The sequence below is a fragment of the Brachyistius frenatus genome, unplaced genomic scaffold (genome assembly GCF_029030835.1).
Source record: "Brachyistius frenatus isolate BFR_SWC_R1_liver_20210118 unplaced genomic scaffold, ASM2903083v1 Contig_35, whole genome shotgun sequence".
NCBI lineage: Eukaryota > Metazoa > Chordata > Actinopteri > Embiotocidae > Brachyistius > Brachyistius frenatus.
The window spans coordinates 553,507-571,342 of NW_027210634.1; the positions used below are offsets into that span (position 1 = coordinate 553,507).

Below are 17,836 nucleotides of genomic sequence, written 5' to 3' on the forward strand. Positions count from 1 at the left end.
TGAAAATTACCCACAGTATCCACTTCATTCTTCTCAACAGCAACATTGTTTAGCCAGGCAAATCCATTCGATAAATAAATATGTTGTTGTTTCATTATGGTCCAGCGGTATTCGGAGATGCGCATGGTGCAGTTTTAACATTGTTTATTGCAGAGGTGCAGCTGGAGGAATATCCACGTTTTGTTACACATGACTAAACATAATCAACCATCTTTGAGAATTAGAGTGGACCAGAACTCTTCTTTTTTTTTTTTTTAACTATGCAATCAGCATGTTAGCTGCACTTGGCTGAGTCAGAAGTGTGAACGCTTTTATGAAACTAAAAGTTCTTCCAGCTTCTTTTTTTTTTTCTCTCTAGCGTTGGCTGTATGTATGGTATGGCTGTTTTAATCTTGCCACTGACAAGGTTATAGCACACTTTCTGCTACATATTAGGGATGGCCATTAAAATCACTCCTGTTTTATATTTTCTGGAGAGTATTTGACAAATTATTCGACTTAGACAAACCTCCGCCCACCTCCACTGGACGTACACAAACATAAAGAGAAAGAGAGGCTCAAACTGTAAACTCGAGCTCAACAAATACCATCAAACTTAGAAAACCCTCCCTTTGGACAAAGCTGATAAGAAGCGTGTCTTAAGTTTTCATCTTTAAGATGAGGGTTGTTATTTGTTCTCTACGTCCAACATAAAACTTACTTCATTGGGCCATTGATTGTTATTTCGTAGGTGGACAATCTGCTGGGTGCTTTGCTCTGAAATCGCTAGTCATGCTCGATTTATATGCTAGCTTTACGTGGCAGAGTTTGCATTGTACTTCGGTTTTTTTTTTTTTTTTAATGGAATTTCCACACAGAACTTTTGACAGCTCTGCTCGTCATTGCATGTTCCCTTCCAGTCGATTCACTCAGCACGACACACATTGTATGAGTATGATATCCCAAACACTATGTCTTGCACCTCGTTCCTCTTCAGGGAACAGAAATTATAGTCATAACATTTTGTTTCCTTCGCTTGATACAACACATATTTGTATGGGATATCACACTCATACAATGTGTGTTTTTTTACCTGGTCCCTCTCCTTCAGGGAACAGAATATATAATCACAACATTTCCTTTTTCTTGTTTGCACTGTGATATTTATTCTCACAACGCTACACATTCTACCTGATAAATCTCTGGAGGTTTGTAGCAACGTGATCCACTCCTTATGTTATTTAACGGCAGTTGGCGAACAGCCGGTAGGTACATAGTAGTAAAGCATTACAGCCAGGTGCCGGTAAAAACTAGGCGAGATGATTGTTACGACCGCCAAGGTCCAACATAATCAAAAGTCCAACTTAGGTTGCAGCCAAAAAAAAAGAACAATGTTTATTTCCAACCAAAGATAGTAACAAATGTAATATCAATCTGCGATAAAGGAACAAAATGCTGATGAGGCGGATAACATGAACAAAAATAGGGAGGATCACTCAGTCCAACCGCCGGAACTGGTGTCTCCCCTCCAACCTAAGAGAACCACAAAACTAAACGTAGCAGACAAAAAAAAAAAACGTGAAAATAAAATGCTGACTCAAAGTAGCAAAAACTTTTTAAAAAAATATTTTTTTGGATGACCATTCAAAAATCCTGCCCCATCTCTAATAAATATTCCTCAAAGTTTCAAAGTCACATTTAGAAACAATGCTTTGATTGGAGACTGAAAATCGTTTGCATTAGCTGGATCATTTGAACCACTGCAAAGCAGTCACAGTTTCCTAATCGATACAACATCCTGGATATTGACCAGGACTTTTAGTTTAGGCCACTTCCTAATGGGTCTGGACACCGGTGTTCGTTGTACCCTGCAGGAGTGGGTTGTTCAGCCTTGATACCAAACATCCTTATCAGTTTCTGGTATCACACACACAGACACACAAACTGCATCCTGCAGCATCCTCTTAGGCCAGTCATTTCCTTATCACCACATTGCATGAACCAACCCATTCATTAGCATTGATTTCCCTTTGAATGACCACAAAATGGTCCTGCGTCCATCCCTTCCCCTCTATCTCTTACTCCCCCCCCCTCCCCTCCCCCCTTTCTTCCTCCGTGTTCTATCCTAGCCTGAACCGCTCTGTTTCTCCTCTGGCTCAAAAAGGGCTCCCTCCGCCTGGACCCCTATACAGTGGGCAAACTCTTGTTAATTGCGAACAGCGGTTGGAGGTTATCAGCTGACTGGCGGGTGAAGGTCTGAATAATATAGCGGAGGCAAACTGGTGGAAAACAGTTAATACAGGAACGAAACTCCTGCTTTCTCACCACAAAGGATGATAAGGGGGTGGGGGGGGGGGAGGAGGGGGTTTGAAGAAGATGAAGCGGTTTGCAAGTTTAGAGGTGACTTATAAATAGTGTAAATAGGTTCGAAGGCAGTTGGCTGGCTGATTACGGGCTCTATATAAAAAGGTTGCCCCGAGCATGCCTCTGGCTGCCCTTTTCATGGAGATTCCGGCATTTCCATAATGCCACTTTCTAATAGTTGAGTGTCTGACCGTCTGTCATACACACACACACACACACATACATACACAGGCACTCACCAACATTCTAATACACCCGGCTCGAAGTTTGATCTGCATTGGACAGCACATCAATGAACGTATTGATTTTTTTTTTTTTTTTTTTTTTTTCCAGTGCCATGTTCTTCCAAATGACCTCGCCTCTGCAGATGGAATTTGTGCAGAACTGAACCTTAAGAAGTTTTGTTTTGCCCCCCCCCCCCCCCTCATTTGTGTGGTTCATTATTTTTCATATGCAATCTTTATGCATACAGTGTCAATGCCTCCATGCATGCATTCTGCATTAGCAGGACACCAACCATGAACCACCTGAGCACTCATGGGCATTTTAATTCAACATTTGAAACGCAGCAATCATCAATCACAGCGACCGAAGTGAAAAATATTTAGAATAATCACGCGCATTTTAGGATTTAAAAAAAAAAAAAAAAAAAATTCAGTGAGGGAATATTGCAGCGGAGAACGGTGGCTCTGGTTTTTTCAGATATAAGCCCCCTTTCACACACATGCACACACACTCTTCTTCCATTACGTCTCCACTGTTCATCCTCCACGTTATTGCCTGCAGGCACTCCAACTTGGAGTCTGAACTTATTATGCGTCTCCCTTCTCTAAATTTTTGGTGCACTCAACTTGTGAATGGAGAGGGAATGAGCTCATTCCACCTGCGTCAGCACAAGGAATGGTTATGCTGCAGACGGCTCGGTGAGGAAAGTGTAATGAGGAAGCACAGGTTTTGTTTTGTTTTTCCTTTTTTCCCCCTCCGGCGGAGGCAGCCACCCACACTCAGGACAGGTTTCTCCCTCTCAACCAACTGACGTGGTTTAAGCCTCTCGCCACGTCAGGTGAACTCCACGAGAGCAGATTTATGAAAATGTTTCAACTTTTTTTCAGTTTCCCCCCCCTGTAAGACCTCTTTGTCCTCTCTCAAATGCAATCAACCAAAAATGCCCCACTTCTTTCTCTTTTACTACTTCTTCTTTCTCTTTATAGCAAGTTTAAACGCTCACCCGTGGTTTTCGGTTATGAATGGTGTATTTACGTTGCTAAACAAATGCTCCACATTTACAATCTTTCAGCGAGCGCAGGAGGAGTAAACAATGTGACAGTCAGTTCAGTTTTCTGATGAATGGCTTTGTGTGCACCAGTAGTTGTGACATATAGGCCACAAAAAAAAAAAAAAAAAAAAAAAGATGATTGAAGAAGAGAATGGAAGGAAGACGACAAGATATGGTGTTTGTCTTATCCTTGAGGTGTGAGAGGTTTCATTACCTGAGGGACTTCAGCAGGGGACGTCTCAGCGGTGGGGTATTTTTTTTTTCCTCACTGCTTGTCAGGAGTTGCGGCGCTGCTACCTACATTTCTGTGTTGTTGGTTGTTTGTTTTTTTCAGTCACTCTGGGATTTCAGTGGCCCCACCAGGAGCCAGACTGCCCAGGAACGAGCTGTGACGGATGGCTTTGTCTGTCCGAGAGGATGGTTGGGGTCAGCGGGGTTCACGGCAGTGATGGAGACACTTCCCTGCTCAGCCCCAATGACTTTTTTAATTAACCTCTTTGGGAGGGCTAGTCGAGGTAATCACAGCCTGGAAAGCCCCCGTCATTAGGACTTATGACCTCTGTGTGTTCGGTAGTGTGTCCACCTTTCTTTCTCCACCTACTCAACCTCCCATTCAGTGCAGTAATGGCGATGCCACACAGGGAAGAAGCCGGCAGCAGAGAGCGTCTACAGAGTGCTTGGTATTACACCTAGCCCTTCAGAGTTTTCATTCTCCGTAAGCCCTCTTTCCGTGTTCTCACACACACACACACACACACACACACACACACACACACACACACACACACACACACACACACCTCACTCAAAGCTTTGTTTTCCACTTTCTATTCATCTCTAATTCTCCCTGCAAGAATTCATGCTATTTCAAAGCAAGGGAACTTCACTTATCCCACCAAGAGACAATCGCAGCTTAATAGAAAATTAGGCAAGGCACCACTTGCCATATTTCCTTTGTACCTCCCCCCCCTCCTCTCATCTTTCATTTCCTCGCTCTTACTGCACCTTGTGGGCTCATTATATACAACACGACAAATAAGACGCAAATCAAATAAAAAAAATAATCTTATTTTTCACATTAGACTTCTGAAGGGACAAAAACGGGCCTCCGTGCTCCTTAGGGGGAACCAAAACCCCACTGAGCGATGCCCCAGAACACGCAGATCAAACGCCTCTCCTCCAACTTCTCAGCTTTCCTCCCGTCTCTCTATTTTGGATGCCTTCTTTCATGTTGGTGTGTGGGGGGGGAGGGGGGAGGGGGACAACAGTGGCTTAAGTGGCTCGACCGGGGCTCTCCAATGAGCTTGGGAAATAAGTTGGTTTTGTTTGTGATGGCCGCGGCTCCTGTGGCGCTCCCTGCTGTCCGGCTCCCTGATCCCGTGCTGTGACTTCTACAGTGGAGGGGTTGGGTGGAGGGGGAGGGGGAGGGGTTGCGAAACAAAGTACAGAAGGCTGGCAGGGATGAGGTCAAGAGAAAAAGAAAGAAAAAAAAAAGAGGGGGGGGGGTGTTTGTGTGTGGAGGGGGGTGAGGGGGGAGTCATGCAGCTTGCTGTGTCGGAGCATTTACATTTCATTTTAGTGGATGAGAGTTTATATACTTGCGAAATGAACACTGCATTTTATGTATTCATAATGGAAGAAAGGGGGATGAACCAGAGATACAACACGCACGAACCCACAACTCCCCCATGTGGACATCCTGCGCAAAAACAGCTCATTGAAAATGCAAACTGACTTCTCTGTTTTAATTAACAGACGTCCGGCAGTAACACCACATCAAAGACCTCATGTTACGGCTTACGATCTCTGCGTACCTGTTTCACAAACAGCCGACTCCTGAATTATATTTCACTGTTTTTAAAATTCCAGTTGTTTTTTTCCCCCTGTGTCTTCTTGATTTACATGCAGCCCAGCAGTCTCCGCGTGGCTTATCCGAGTTTCACGGTGTGTGCTTTGACGGTGTTTACTGTGTGTGTGTGTGTGTGTGTGTGTGTGTGTGTGTGTGTACCCACAGACCATATCTTTGTGTTTGCATGCGTCCTATTCCATACAAAGAGGTTCTGCAAAATCAAACAGCCTCAACCTGGTCACTAAAAATGGGGAAAATAAAGTGCTGTTGTCTTGGTCTGCATATCTTCATGTGTTTGTTTCTTTGCTGTTCAGCAGTGTTTTTTTTTATCTTGTCACTTTCAGTGTGCAGATAAATGCACATTATTAGGGGTCATATGCCTCCGTAAACTAATACTTCCTCTTCTCGTAACAGACTTGATAGCTGTTGAATGATGGCTGAATGGTGTATTTGACATTTTACCATTCTGGGAACTAGTTTAAGGTTTTTAAAGTTTACAGTTGCAGTCACAGAGGAGATTAGTTGCTGTAGTGAGGCTTTATGGAAACGGATGCCTTTGTAATATTCCCCCCTCCCACCCCCCACATTATAAATATTACATATGGGCACTGCATCGTGGTATATTGATTTTAGTCTGTTCCAAAAGCAGAAGTTAATATTTTAACACATGCCGTCTTATAACGTCACAGGTAGCCGGTAAAAGTTCTCGGTATTTTATGGGCAGCAGTGAAGGAAGTACTGATAACTGTATTTGTTAAACTCCGTGTTTTGTTGACATTGTCTTTTGCATCTGTGCTGTATGTTTAACAAGAATATATTACTTGTAATATCAGAAACCTTTTTTTTCCCCTTTCTGACCTTCAAAGCACGTAACGCGCCGCGGTAAAACTTCCATTTTGCTTCCAAGGTGACAAAAGCCATGATAAAACACCACTTCTCCCCCATCTAAAAATATTTAAGGAGTGGTATTAAAGAATGTTAGTAGTACTAACAGTGTTAAATGAATGCTTAAGCACAGTTTTTATGTTGGGGTGGAGCTCTTTTTTAACAACCGCATTACATATTGTGTAGTTTACTATAAAACAATACATCATATTGTATAAAGATGATTACTTGTAATTTAGCCAAATCTCTTAATCAGAAAACTAAACTGATCTAACTGTCACATAAATGTAGTTGGGTAAAAAAAAAAAAAAAAAAAAGTACATTATTCTCCTGTGAAATGTGGCAGCATTAAACAGAACAGCAACTACAGTATAGTACAGAAAATACTGAGTAATGAGTAGAGCGTCCACAAAAGGAAGCGAGGACTGAGATGCCCGACAAAACAAATGTTACTTATAAAAAAAGTGGCGCTCAGTTTCACTCTGCGGTGTACAAAAGGAAGCAGGGCACGTCTCACAAGCAGGCACACAGTAAACAAACACAGGGGATGAGCTCTGGTTACACAAACAGGCAAAATACAAAACACTACGGGTCGGCTAAGGTAGCGCCCAAAAGGAGAGGAGGGGGAAATACACAAAAAGGAAGAATACAGGGAAACAGGAAGGACTAACTGACCACTGGGGTGCATATATAACCTCTGAGGGCTGACTGGTGGAGCAGGTGAGGACGAGCAGGTGAGGAGGGTGTGGGGAGGACAGAAAGGACAAAAAGTAGGGCAGAAAACCGAGCTCAGGACAGCTTTAGAAATGCAACTTCCTCAAACAGCACAATAGGATACAAGTCTAATATATATATATATATATATATATTTTAGTTTACTTTAATATTGTGGTATGCCTGTGATGATGGCCGCATAAAGCTGTGAAAGATAATACATCTGTCCGGTCGTGAAGAGGTCATAGTTATTTGGTAAAGACTTCAAAGCCGATTATGACCCAGAGGTCCACCCCCCTCCTCCCCCCCACCCCCTCCTACCTCCCCCCCCCCCCCCACCACGGGAAGGCAGGGCGGCGGAGGCGAACTCCCAATCCTATTGGTCACCGGCGGAGCAGGAAGTACGGCGCGACCAATCGGATGAGGCGGAGATTTATCGCTGTATTTTGACCATTCGACCTCCACTACCTTTCAACGTCGTGCACTTTCTTTTATCTCCAAAAAAAAAAAAAAAAAAAAAAGGTAATGAGTTGGCAGCGCGGTTTGTCCCACGGAACACCTGCTAAATGGGTCTGAAACGGTTTTTAAAAAAAAAAAAAAAAAAAAAAAAAAATGACGGAACAATAACTGTCACCAACTGAAACTCAGAGCGGGTTTTATATGGAGGAAGTGGAGCAGCGTTTGTCCTTCCTATCGTTTTCTCCAGCATCACTTTGGGAATGATATTTGTTGCAGCTAACAGGATGGAGTGGCTGTTCCAGCGCTGCAATAAAGAAGCTGGTCACAACTCTGTCTTTCGGTCGGTGCTGCTCATGTCCTGCTTGGTGAGCTATATTTATCATTATGTGAACTTTTTTTGTTTGTTTTTGTTTTTGTTTGCATAAAACTCTTGAGTAAAGCCTGGAGTAAGTCCTTAACAAGAGAGGGCTTTTGACGTCGGATATGCAAAGTCATTGTAAATGCAATTTTAATTATTAGTGTTGAATTTGCGTCCATCCACGTCGCGGCTTGGTGATGCTCTGCCGGGCGCAGAGAACTAGGACAGATTGTAAATTGGTCACTGCAGTGCAAGCCAAGGCCAACACTCATTTATCTGCGACTGACAGCGCCAAATAATAAGAGGATAAATAGTGAATCCAATCCAACATGGCAATCCCTTCAGAGGGAAACGGATAATTAAATTCAGTTATGACTTCCCTTCATTCGCCTAGGAAACATTTACACATCCAAATGTTCAAGTAGTTACATATTCAAATCGTCACCCGGACGATGGCACAAAGGTGCTCCTAAAAAAGGTCTGTGAAGTAACTTGTGACATGTGCAGCTCTTTGATGGCTTTGCCCTGTTGCCCTGACAACACTCCCGACCCCCTCTCCAGTTCCTGGTCCTGGCCGTGTCCATGTACCCCGGCTTGTGCTCCATCGGAGTCCAGCTGCAGTCGGTCCTGACGGGGAGCTACGTACCAGGCCACCACTCCGTCCTCCTCGTCAACAGTCCCAACGAGCAGGCAGCCAGGGACATCGGCAGGTATACCGGAGGGGCTGGTCACTGCATTCACGTGGGGTTGTCGTCGACTCAAGACGCCTCAAAAGGAATATTTATGCATCTGGGGAAATACACACGTTCATGTTTGTTGACTAAATATGAAGCTGCCACCAGCCAGTTGGTTTAACATAGCTCACAAACTGCAAGCGCCTCTAAATCTGATTTATAAAGCTGTTGTTGCACAAATTTAAAAACAATGCAACACAACATAAGTTGTGGTTTGATTCAAGGAGACTGCTGGTTGCCTGGCAACATCATGGCAACGCCAAAACTCCAGAAACTCACTGCACCCGGCCAAGAAAAGTCCATCACAAAAACACTCTGAAAAACCATACTGATCTTTTATATCTTCTTAATAGGAATATCTTAAGATATGATTTATTTACCTTATCTATTTTATTTTATTACGTTATCCTTTTTCTTTTTCTTTTTTGGCCTTGTTTTTGGTCCACAATGGCCTTTTATTTTAATTTTCAGCCGTTTCATACAGATTTAAATTTTCCCTGTTGGAATGATTATCTGTCCATCTATATCCATTTATCTACATTGAGATTTATCTATAGTGAGGTGCTGGTCTGTGGATTTTCTTATCTTTGTATTGAGCAGCCATTTTCCGTCTTCATACTAAGCTAAATTAAATTGGCTGCTGGTAGTAGCTTCACATTTACTCTACAGCGTGGCGTCAACCTTATCTAACTCAAGTATTTGAACTATCCCTTTAATCTGAATGTTAACGAAAAAGCTCCGGCTTTGGCATTTGATGGGATTTGCAAATTAGTCAAAGCGATTTTTAAAACAATTCGAAGTCAGTCTGCCCAACATGAGTTTAACTTTTCTGTCTGGAGAGGAGACACGATCATGTCAAAACCCACAAGTGGAGTATAGAGCGCCGTGTTTGCATTCCCAACTCCTTTCTTGGCATTTTAGCTGCACGCAAATGAGCTCCATCTATTAACCACACGACAAGAAAGTAGCCACAGTGCGGTTTCCAAGATTCGGAAATCACCTCCTTCAGACCCCTTGGCTCGAGGAAGGGGCACGACAGAGGTGGTTGTAAAATATAATATTAGCTGAGCTGCAGCAGGAAAAAGAAAAAAAAGTTTACTGTCTTTCTGTGAATTTACATCATAAGAGTCTCTTTCCTTCAGCCTGCTTGATGAGCACCATAATGAAGGGCTCAGTTTCACGCTGTAATAGATAAACAGCTGGTTGCTTGTGTATCATTTCTCCTCCCTCATTCCACACTTGCCCCCGTCATTCGCATCAACGCTTCTCACCGTCCTGTCTTTTTCTTTTCTTTTCTTTTCTTTTTTTCTTCCAGGGCAATCATGGAAAGAAGGCTGGCCGCCAGCATTAACATTCTCTCCAGGACCGTTACAATGTAAATCCTAAACTTGACCCCTACCTTGAAACGCATTTCTACCCAGCTCACAAACACGAGCACAAAAGACTTGGCGTAGTTAGTTCGTATGGCCCTCGCAATGCGCAGCCACACGAATACGATGAACACATGATTTGCCCCCATTTTCCTCTCCAAGGAAACCACGAGGTGAACGGGGCTACGCCCGAATGCTTTTTTTTTTTAATCACTTTTCCTATCGCTGGAAACTTGAGCGGTAGTTTGCCTTTAAAGCAGCTGTGCCCGAGTTAGCTTTTCCTGTTAATGCGTAACCAGAAAAAAAAAAAAAAAGGAACAAGGAGGTAAGATGACTGAATAGAAAAGGCTGTTTTACGCCTGTAAACCAAATTTTGGTGTAGCCTAAAATCTAAAGTTGTGGTTGGATTCGTGTTGCGGTGCGGATGCAGTTAAATCCAGGTTTTTATTCGTTTTAAATGTCAAAATCCATTTTGACATTAACGACGAACTATGGTTAAATACGACCTTTTATTCGGCGTCATTCCGTCTTTCACAATCCACCAAAAAAAAAAAAAAAAAACGGTGTTTAAAGCACAGACGCAGATTTGCACTTCACATCATAAAAAGCTTGTCAGGAACAGCTTGACAACAACAACACTGTAAATCACAGTGGACACAAATCGTTTGGTGGGGTTGGATGTCTATATTTTCTTTTTTTGGAAAATGGAAAGATTGAATTTTGCAGAATTTGAATGCTCTGCGCCGTGCTGGTAGTTTTCAGTCTCTCATGCACATGTGTATTATCGTATATCATACAGTTCAACCTTGTTTTTTTTTGTAATTGTCTTTTAAATGATATTAGAATTTCTTTGCATCTGTGAAGCACTCAGAATCGCCTTTTGTCCGATTGGTGCTGTATAAATAAACTTGCCTCGTAGTTTTAATGTCTTAACTTCTTTCAGGTACTATTGGAAAGGTGAAATCCAGGATGCGAGTGAAATCCTGATGGTAAGCCCGCTGAGGAATTCTTTTTTTTTTTTTCTGATGTGCATGTACTCAGGCGTCTTTGAAGCAGAAGATCTGATAGTCGAGATGTTGTTGTTGTCGTCATTGTTGCAGCTGGTGAAAACAAAAACATCCAGGATCCAGCAAGTCGTAGATTATATAAGGTAAGAGGTTTACTGTTGAATTTGGATCAGTTATTTTTAGATCACTTGCAAATGGTAAATTAGACTGTCACATTTGGAAAGGTTAATTGCAGTTATTGTCAAACTTCTCGTATGTTTAAAAATGCCGTCACTTTTTCTAGTAGTACCATCAAATAATTACAAGAGTTTATTCATAAAAAAGCATTTTTCATAATGTTTTGCTTTTGCTGCATGTAAGAGTAATTAGAAGTTGCAAAACAGGGTTTGGCGGCCTCAGTTTGAAAGCAGATACTTGAATGAGGGGGGGGGGAATGACAGATAATTCGTGTTTTCATCGAATTGCCTGAAGTTTGTGGATGTACTCGTATGTCACACATTCACAGTTTGAAGTGTCAGGTGAGAGATTTTGAACATGAAAAACACCTTTAATCATTAATATTACTTATTGTTCTGCCACTGGTGAATTCAGGATTAAAGCATTAAACTCATTGATCTGCCAACTCGTTATATAACATATTTTATTCTCCAATATATGCAGACGAGCTCTCTCTGAGTCACTGTTATTCTGCGTCGTGTTATGTAGTGTTTCAATAAGACATTTTTTTCCTCATAGGTGCACTTAAAAAAAAAAAAATTTAAAACTGGAGATGAAAAGGTAGTCTGGCAACAAGCAGGAAAGAAAAAGATTGCAATTAGCCGTGCAGAAATATGAGTTTTCCTGTAACTTATGAAGAAATTCTTTGTGTGTCAAGGTCTGTCCACCCCTACGCAAACCCAGAAGTCCTCAGTTTCGCAGTGGAGGACGGGAGTCTGGCTTACTTGAAGTGGATGGACGAAGCCATTCCAGATGACTGACGCATCATTAAAAATCAAAGCCAAAGGGAACTTGAGCCATGTGCGTTTGAAGGCTTTGAATCGAAGGATTCACAAAGCGCTCCGTTGAATTAAAGTTTAATACATGACATTTACACCATTTTGTTGCCGTGGCCTTTTCAGCGGGAAATGTACCGTGGAGATTTCAGTCAATTAAGACTCCATCGCTATCAAAAAACACAATGTCGGGTTATAAAATCTAAAGGTGAAAGTCAGTCCGTTTTAAAATACATGCACAAGGTATATTTTGCTGTCGGTAAACATAAAAAAGTGTTTATGTTGAAAGAGATCAGAGATTGGGGGAAAAAAACCGAGCATCTCTAAACTGGATCACAGATAAGCAGCCGCGTACGAGTGAGAATCAAGATGCTTTGGAGTGCATTCAGAAAATAACAGACTGTCGAGACATCAGCACTCTGCATCACGCACTTCCCGCCTCAGCTGACGTGTATTGTCAAAACATTTCATTATGAGTTATTGCTTTGCTGCCATTTCAGAACAGGAGGTGACACAAACTACTTGCAACCCAGTCTGGCAAAACACTTTTAAGACGCGGCTTAAAACACACTAATGTGGCCGCGAGAAGGTGATCGGCGCGTATCGATTTGTCAACGGCTCCAACGCTACCTCTGGGCCCAGATGCGGGCGGTGGTTCAATGTTGGATTTATTTGTCATTCCGACCATATCCGTATAATTACACATACGAGATTACGTTGGGTGCGAAGATAATTATGCACAAAAATCCTGAACACGTGTAAAATGTGTGGCTAAAAACATTACATAAAACAGACCTAAGACAACAACAGAACAGCAGAGACCAGCTGAAAAAAAAAAGAAAAAGTGCATCAAGTGAGAGTTAATAATTCAAATACAGCGGCCGGTATGTCCTTTATTAAAGGACTCAGTAAAGCAGTCCAACAAGGAGATGTACAAAATAATGGAAAATGTATTCAAATAATGTAATAATCGAATCATTCTGTAAATGCAAATACTGTACATGGACACATTTGTCACTACATTTAACTATTTCTTAAATATTTATATCGTGCTTATTACATTCCCTGAAAGCTGCAGGTACCATAGCAACAGTTTGAGCAAGGCCATACTGAGAGTATGACTGGCTTACTATGCTGAGGACATTCGTTTTAGGACAATCGGGATTTGTGTACCTACAGCTTGATAGATAATCTGTCAACCTGAAGAGGGTGATGCACTAACACACGCGTAACCACGTGGTTTTTTTCCATTTCCTTCTCTGGTGTGAAAGACGCAGACAGCAACACAACAGTTTGTCTTGTTTACTATTCGTAAAGGAAATATTGGTGAGTTTCCACCCTGCTCTGCTTCAGGTGAGCTCAAGCCTGTACTGATAAAACATTTACAAGAATCTTCTACATCCTCAAAATAAAGCCACAAGAGAACTACTGAGGAAAAATTTGATTGACAGGTCATTTGCATTTTCTTTATTTTAAGATGAGTTTTCTTTACCGCAGTTTCAGATGTGCTAATTACTAATTATAAAACGTTTCCATTGATTGGTTTGGATCTAAAAAAAAAAAGAAAAAAGAACTGCTGCTGATCAGAGCAGGTCTCCCCGGGATAATGCATTATTTATCTCTCCTCTGATCAGTCGTGCAACATAACAGCTAAATTCAAAATAAAAGAAGACTAATTTGATGAACAACACAGGTCATCATCTCATTATCAGGACTCTCTCTTTTTCCAAATCTTAATTGTTCATGACTACAGATGTTGCACACAAGCTTCTCTACAGACAAATATTATAATGTGCCTCTGAATATTCGGTTAAATAAAAAAGAAGAAAAAAAAGAGCTTTGATACCGTTTAATTGTAACAAAATCTGCCAGGGATGCCATGCCATATTTGCAAGTTATACAAAACTTGCCAGCCATGCAGGCTTACCTCATTAAACAAAAATACGCCCTAAGCCTCAGTCTGCAGAGTGTTTCCGGCATGAGGCCCCAACAAAGGAAGTGCAGACACGGTTTTAGCTCGGTGTTGTGTCTGTGGGGCCAAAATAATCCTCTCGTCAGGTCCAGGGATGAGGCCACGTGGTGGGAGAGGATGTGTGTGTGGCGGGTGGCGTATCTGGTACTTCGGTGTGGGTGCAGTTATATGGATGGGTACTTATGCAATAATCGTAGTCATACAGGAGAAGGTGCTTGTTTTTTTTTTTTAACTTGGCGATTCATTAGCTGTCTAATGACCAACGACACTATGAGAAATAAAAGATTGCAGTTCATATTGCAGGAAATGAAGTCCAGTATCCTGCAGTCTGAGCCAACGGTCACTAGATGGTGCCGTTTCAATAAACATGCACACTACTGGTATTGCGGGAATCATGTTCAAAATCATGCAGGTTGCCCGTTTTTATTTCCACTTTGTTTTTCTTATAACCCGTCATTCATTTTTCCACCCAGTATAGTTTATCATTATTGGTTTATTGGCTGAGTAGGGGCTCCACTCACTGCCACTGTGATTCATTTCTTACGACATCAGATTCAATCTCAAACAGTGAGCTCATCTGAAGATAAAAACCACAAAGTAATTATTGTGTCTGTCCCGTGATATCGGTATCATTGTACTATACTAGAACAAGCACTGGTTACTGTACAGATACATCTCACTTCTCAAAATAGGTCTGAACCCCCATCACTCACTATTAGTTATTTTAATGAATAGTTGCCTCAACCAATTAGGCCTTGACTAATTAACAAAAAGAAATATCATGTACATGGTTCCAGATGCGTTTTATTCAAGTTATGTAAACACAGTGACATATGGCCGGCTCTTTTCTTTTCCCGTGTGTTATTATATTCTCCATGGGATGCAGCGTTAGGAACAGGATAATTAAGAATTATCTCTAAGAAACAGACACTGATATTATTCTCCCACTGAGCATTTCAATAAACTGAGGATAACACACACCAACACACTGCATGATATCCAAGTAGTCAGCTTTTTTTTTCTTTTTGATGTACCATTAATATAACGTTCCTCCTCAATGTAACAGCATTTCTTGGCTCTTTCTTTTTTTTTTTTTACACGATTCTTTGTTCCTTCTAAAACATATTGACTACTGTTAGATTGATTAGGCTACCAAGCATTTTGGTACAGATATCTTTACCACTCCGCTAATGGCTTTACAAAATGTGTAATACATCATTTCCTATTGCTTTATAGATCGCTTAAAGGCCAATAATAACTTCCGAGTTGCCAGATTGTGGGGAAGTCTCCTGCAGCATCAAACTTACTCTGACTTTAAAAAGGTCAAGTGATCAGTCTGTCACAGCTAGCTAAAAAAGACAGACTGCAGGGCATCTGGAATAAAAACCCATTTTTAAACAACTTTTTAACATTTACAACTGCAGACTTTTGCTGCAAGAATCTTTAAATCACTGGTTTGCTATTTATGAATTTAAGTTGCCCAAAACACTTTGCTGGCACCTGACTCTTTATTGATGACTTATTTGCAAACTGCTGATTTGCATTTCACAAGTTTTAGAGCTAGTTTTTGGACCTTACAACCATTAGAACACAATATCTTCTGACTTTTTATGTGCTTACATAGTGTTGCTTTTTGGCAGCAGTTGTCCATTAGTGTTGTCCAACAGTGCCCCAAATCCAAGTTATGGATCACCTGCATGCAGGCTAGAAATTTTGAACACACTTCATCTAATTACATCCCTTCATTTTTGACATGGTCTTCACTAATGCCAGCTGTGTTTGTGCCACTTGTTCAGTGATCTGCCATGTTCTCATACAGTGGATCAAAACAGGCTCAGCTTGAGAGCAGATATAAAGTGTTTTGAATAATTTCAGTGTTTAATATTAAACGTTAAATCAATTCATATCTTTTCAAGGCCATAACATATAGAAAGAGAACAGTGGGGAAAAATGGCATGTAATAATATCCACTGCATTTATATAGTGCATTTAGGTATATAATACGTTAACTCAAATTGCTTTTTGGACAGATGCCTGGATCCATGCCATGGCCTGCACCACACTGTTTGGCCCTTAAGGCATTCTTAATAAATAGTGACGATTTGCAAAGTAATAGCATGAAAGCTAAAGATATTATTGTATTGTAAGTCGCTTTGGATAAAAGCGTCAGCTAAATGAAATGTAATGCAATGTAAATATTAATTTATTTTCAGAGGAAGTAAAAAAAAAAAAAAAGAATGAGTGTGTCATTGGTGCAATCTGCAGAAATCAAAACATGCGTGAATTACCCAAAACGGTGTCAAGATGAAATATTACTTTTAGCACTGACATTGATACTAATGTGTATACGCATAAACAAGCACAAAGGGTACAAACACGCAGGATGACTAGCTTTTGAAATTTTGATGACGACAGGTGCACTAGAGAGGCCCATTCTGGAAAAAGTGACGGGAGCAGAGTGAATACATTGTAGGTAGGAGGAATACATCAGCCACACACAGCTTCGTAATGGGCTGGGAGGGAACTGCTCCTTCCTGAGGAGGTGAAACATGATTATGCAGCACACCAGATCTGCACTCAATTTTCAATTCATTATGCATTCAAAATTATTTTCTACCAAGTTTTTGCTTTAAAGAAAAAACGAATTGTGTATTAAATTATATCCCATCGAAGACCAAGATGGATTTTTTTTTTAATGGGCTGAGAATGAGCTTTTACATTTCATAAGCGCAGCACATAACTTAGATCCACTTGTCAAAAGGCAGCCATATTTATCGCAAACTTGGCTTTTTGCAGGCCAATGAGGAAGGAGAACGTTGGACTCATTGAAGTACATTAATTTTAAGTTTTGCCCAAGATGCTCAGATTTAGGACAAGTCCCTCCACTACAGTGCATATTAAGGAAACAAATAATCTCTAAAAGATTAAGGTTATGCATCAAGAATAGAAAAAAAAAATTGGAGGAGTGTGAGAAACTGACATGAAAACTTGAGAACAGTCAGAAGAGACAACCCGGTATCACAGCAAAACGTGAAATAGACACACCGGTCCACTACAGAAAAACGTGAAATGGCCACGCTTTGGCCTATCTAGGCGTGACACTTTCACATTTTCCTGTAGTGGTCGAAAATTAAATCTGCTGCATGCGTAGAGCCGTGTGATTTACATGAGCCCGCATCACATGACATTTACGTACGTGAGAGTTTCACGCTTTCAAAACGTGTAACTGTCACGCCTGGACTGGCAAAAGCGTGGCTATTTCCCCTTTTGCTGTAATGGACCGGCGAGGCTATTTTTCACACTTTGCCGTGATATGGCTTTGGCTGGATCACATGACATTTACAAAAGTTTGTGCTGCTTGGTATTCCCAAAGTTCCCAGACATGCATAATGAAATGCGTGTTTGCCACTGCACTGATTATTAGCAGTGTTTCAGAAGCTTGGTGCACTCCATTTATCATAGATTGAACGAACAGGATGAACCCGATGCCATCTAATGGTTACGGGCTTTTAATCAAGTGAAAGAGAAGACTGTCATTCATTTTACAAGCAGTCAAGGGAAACTTTTATTAAGAATCTCTGAATAATCTCACCGAGTAGCCTATGGAGTCTGCTTCATTGCCCATAAAAGTTGATGTGCATTTTGCACTTAAACTCTTTAACTCTCTATTGACTCATACCTCATCATCTTTTTTTTCTCCCATAGTTTTTGCTTATTATCTGTTGTCTCCATTCAGTTCCCTCGCTCGCGTAGTTTCTGTTCTTTCTTTTGCCGATGTCCCATCATGGAGCTGCATGTCTCTGCTCTGCAATTGTCGTCTCCACCAACAGTTCTTCTCTTGTATCTCTATGCTGTCCTTTTCCCTCTCTGCTCTCCT

At 41.2% G+C, this 17,836-nt stretch overlaps 1 protein-coding gene across 2 annotated transcripts; it reads left to right on the top strand.

Moving 5' to 3' along the window:
- Positions 1-7,551: 7,551 nt before the first annotated feature.
- LOC138622188 (protein CutA homolog) lies at positions 7,552-12,067 on the top strand. 2 transcript variants are annotated; one of them, XM_069700765.1, is made up of 6 exons: positions 7,552-7,891; positions 8,446-8,594; positions 9,934-9,993; positions 10,932-10,977; positions 11,089-11,138; positions 11,870-12,067. In XM_069700765.1, exons 1-6 carry the CDS (start codon positions 7,787-7,789, stop codon positions 11,970-11,972), a joined length of 513 nt encoding a protein of 170 aa, XP_069556866.1. In that variant the 5' UTR covers positions 7,552-7,786; the 3' UTR covers positions 11,973-12,067. The 2 variants fall into 2 exon arrangements, with proteins under 2 accessions (XP_069556866.1, XP_069556868.1); XM_069700767.1 differs by lacking the exon at positions 9,934-9,993.
- Positions 12,068-17,836: the final 5,769 nt, after the last annotated feature.

What these genes read in the sequence shown, in the direction of transcription:
- LOC138622188 (XM_069700765.1), top strand. Translation starts at nt 7,787, where the DNA reads ATGATATTTGTTGCAGCTAACAGGATGGAGTGGCTGTTCCAGCGCTGC. An exon ending in GCAGCCAGGGACATCGGCAG is followed by an intron (nt 8,595 to 9,933) that starts GTATACCGGAGG and finishes TTTTTCTTCCAG; the next exon opens with GGCAATCATGGAAAGAAGGC. An exon ending in ATGCGAGTGAAATCCTGATG is followed by an intron (nt 10,978 to 11,088) that starts GTAAGCCCGCTG and finishes TCATTGTTGCAG; the next exon opens with CTGGTGAAAACAAAAACATC.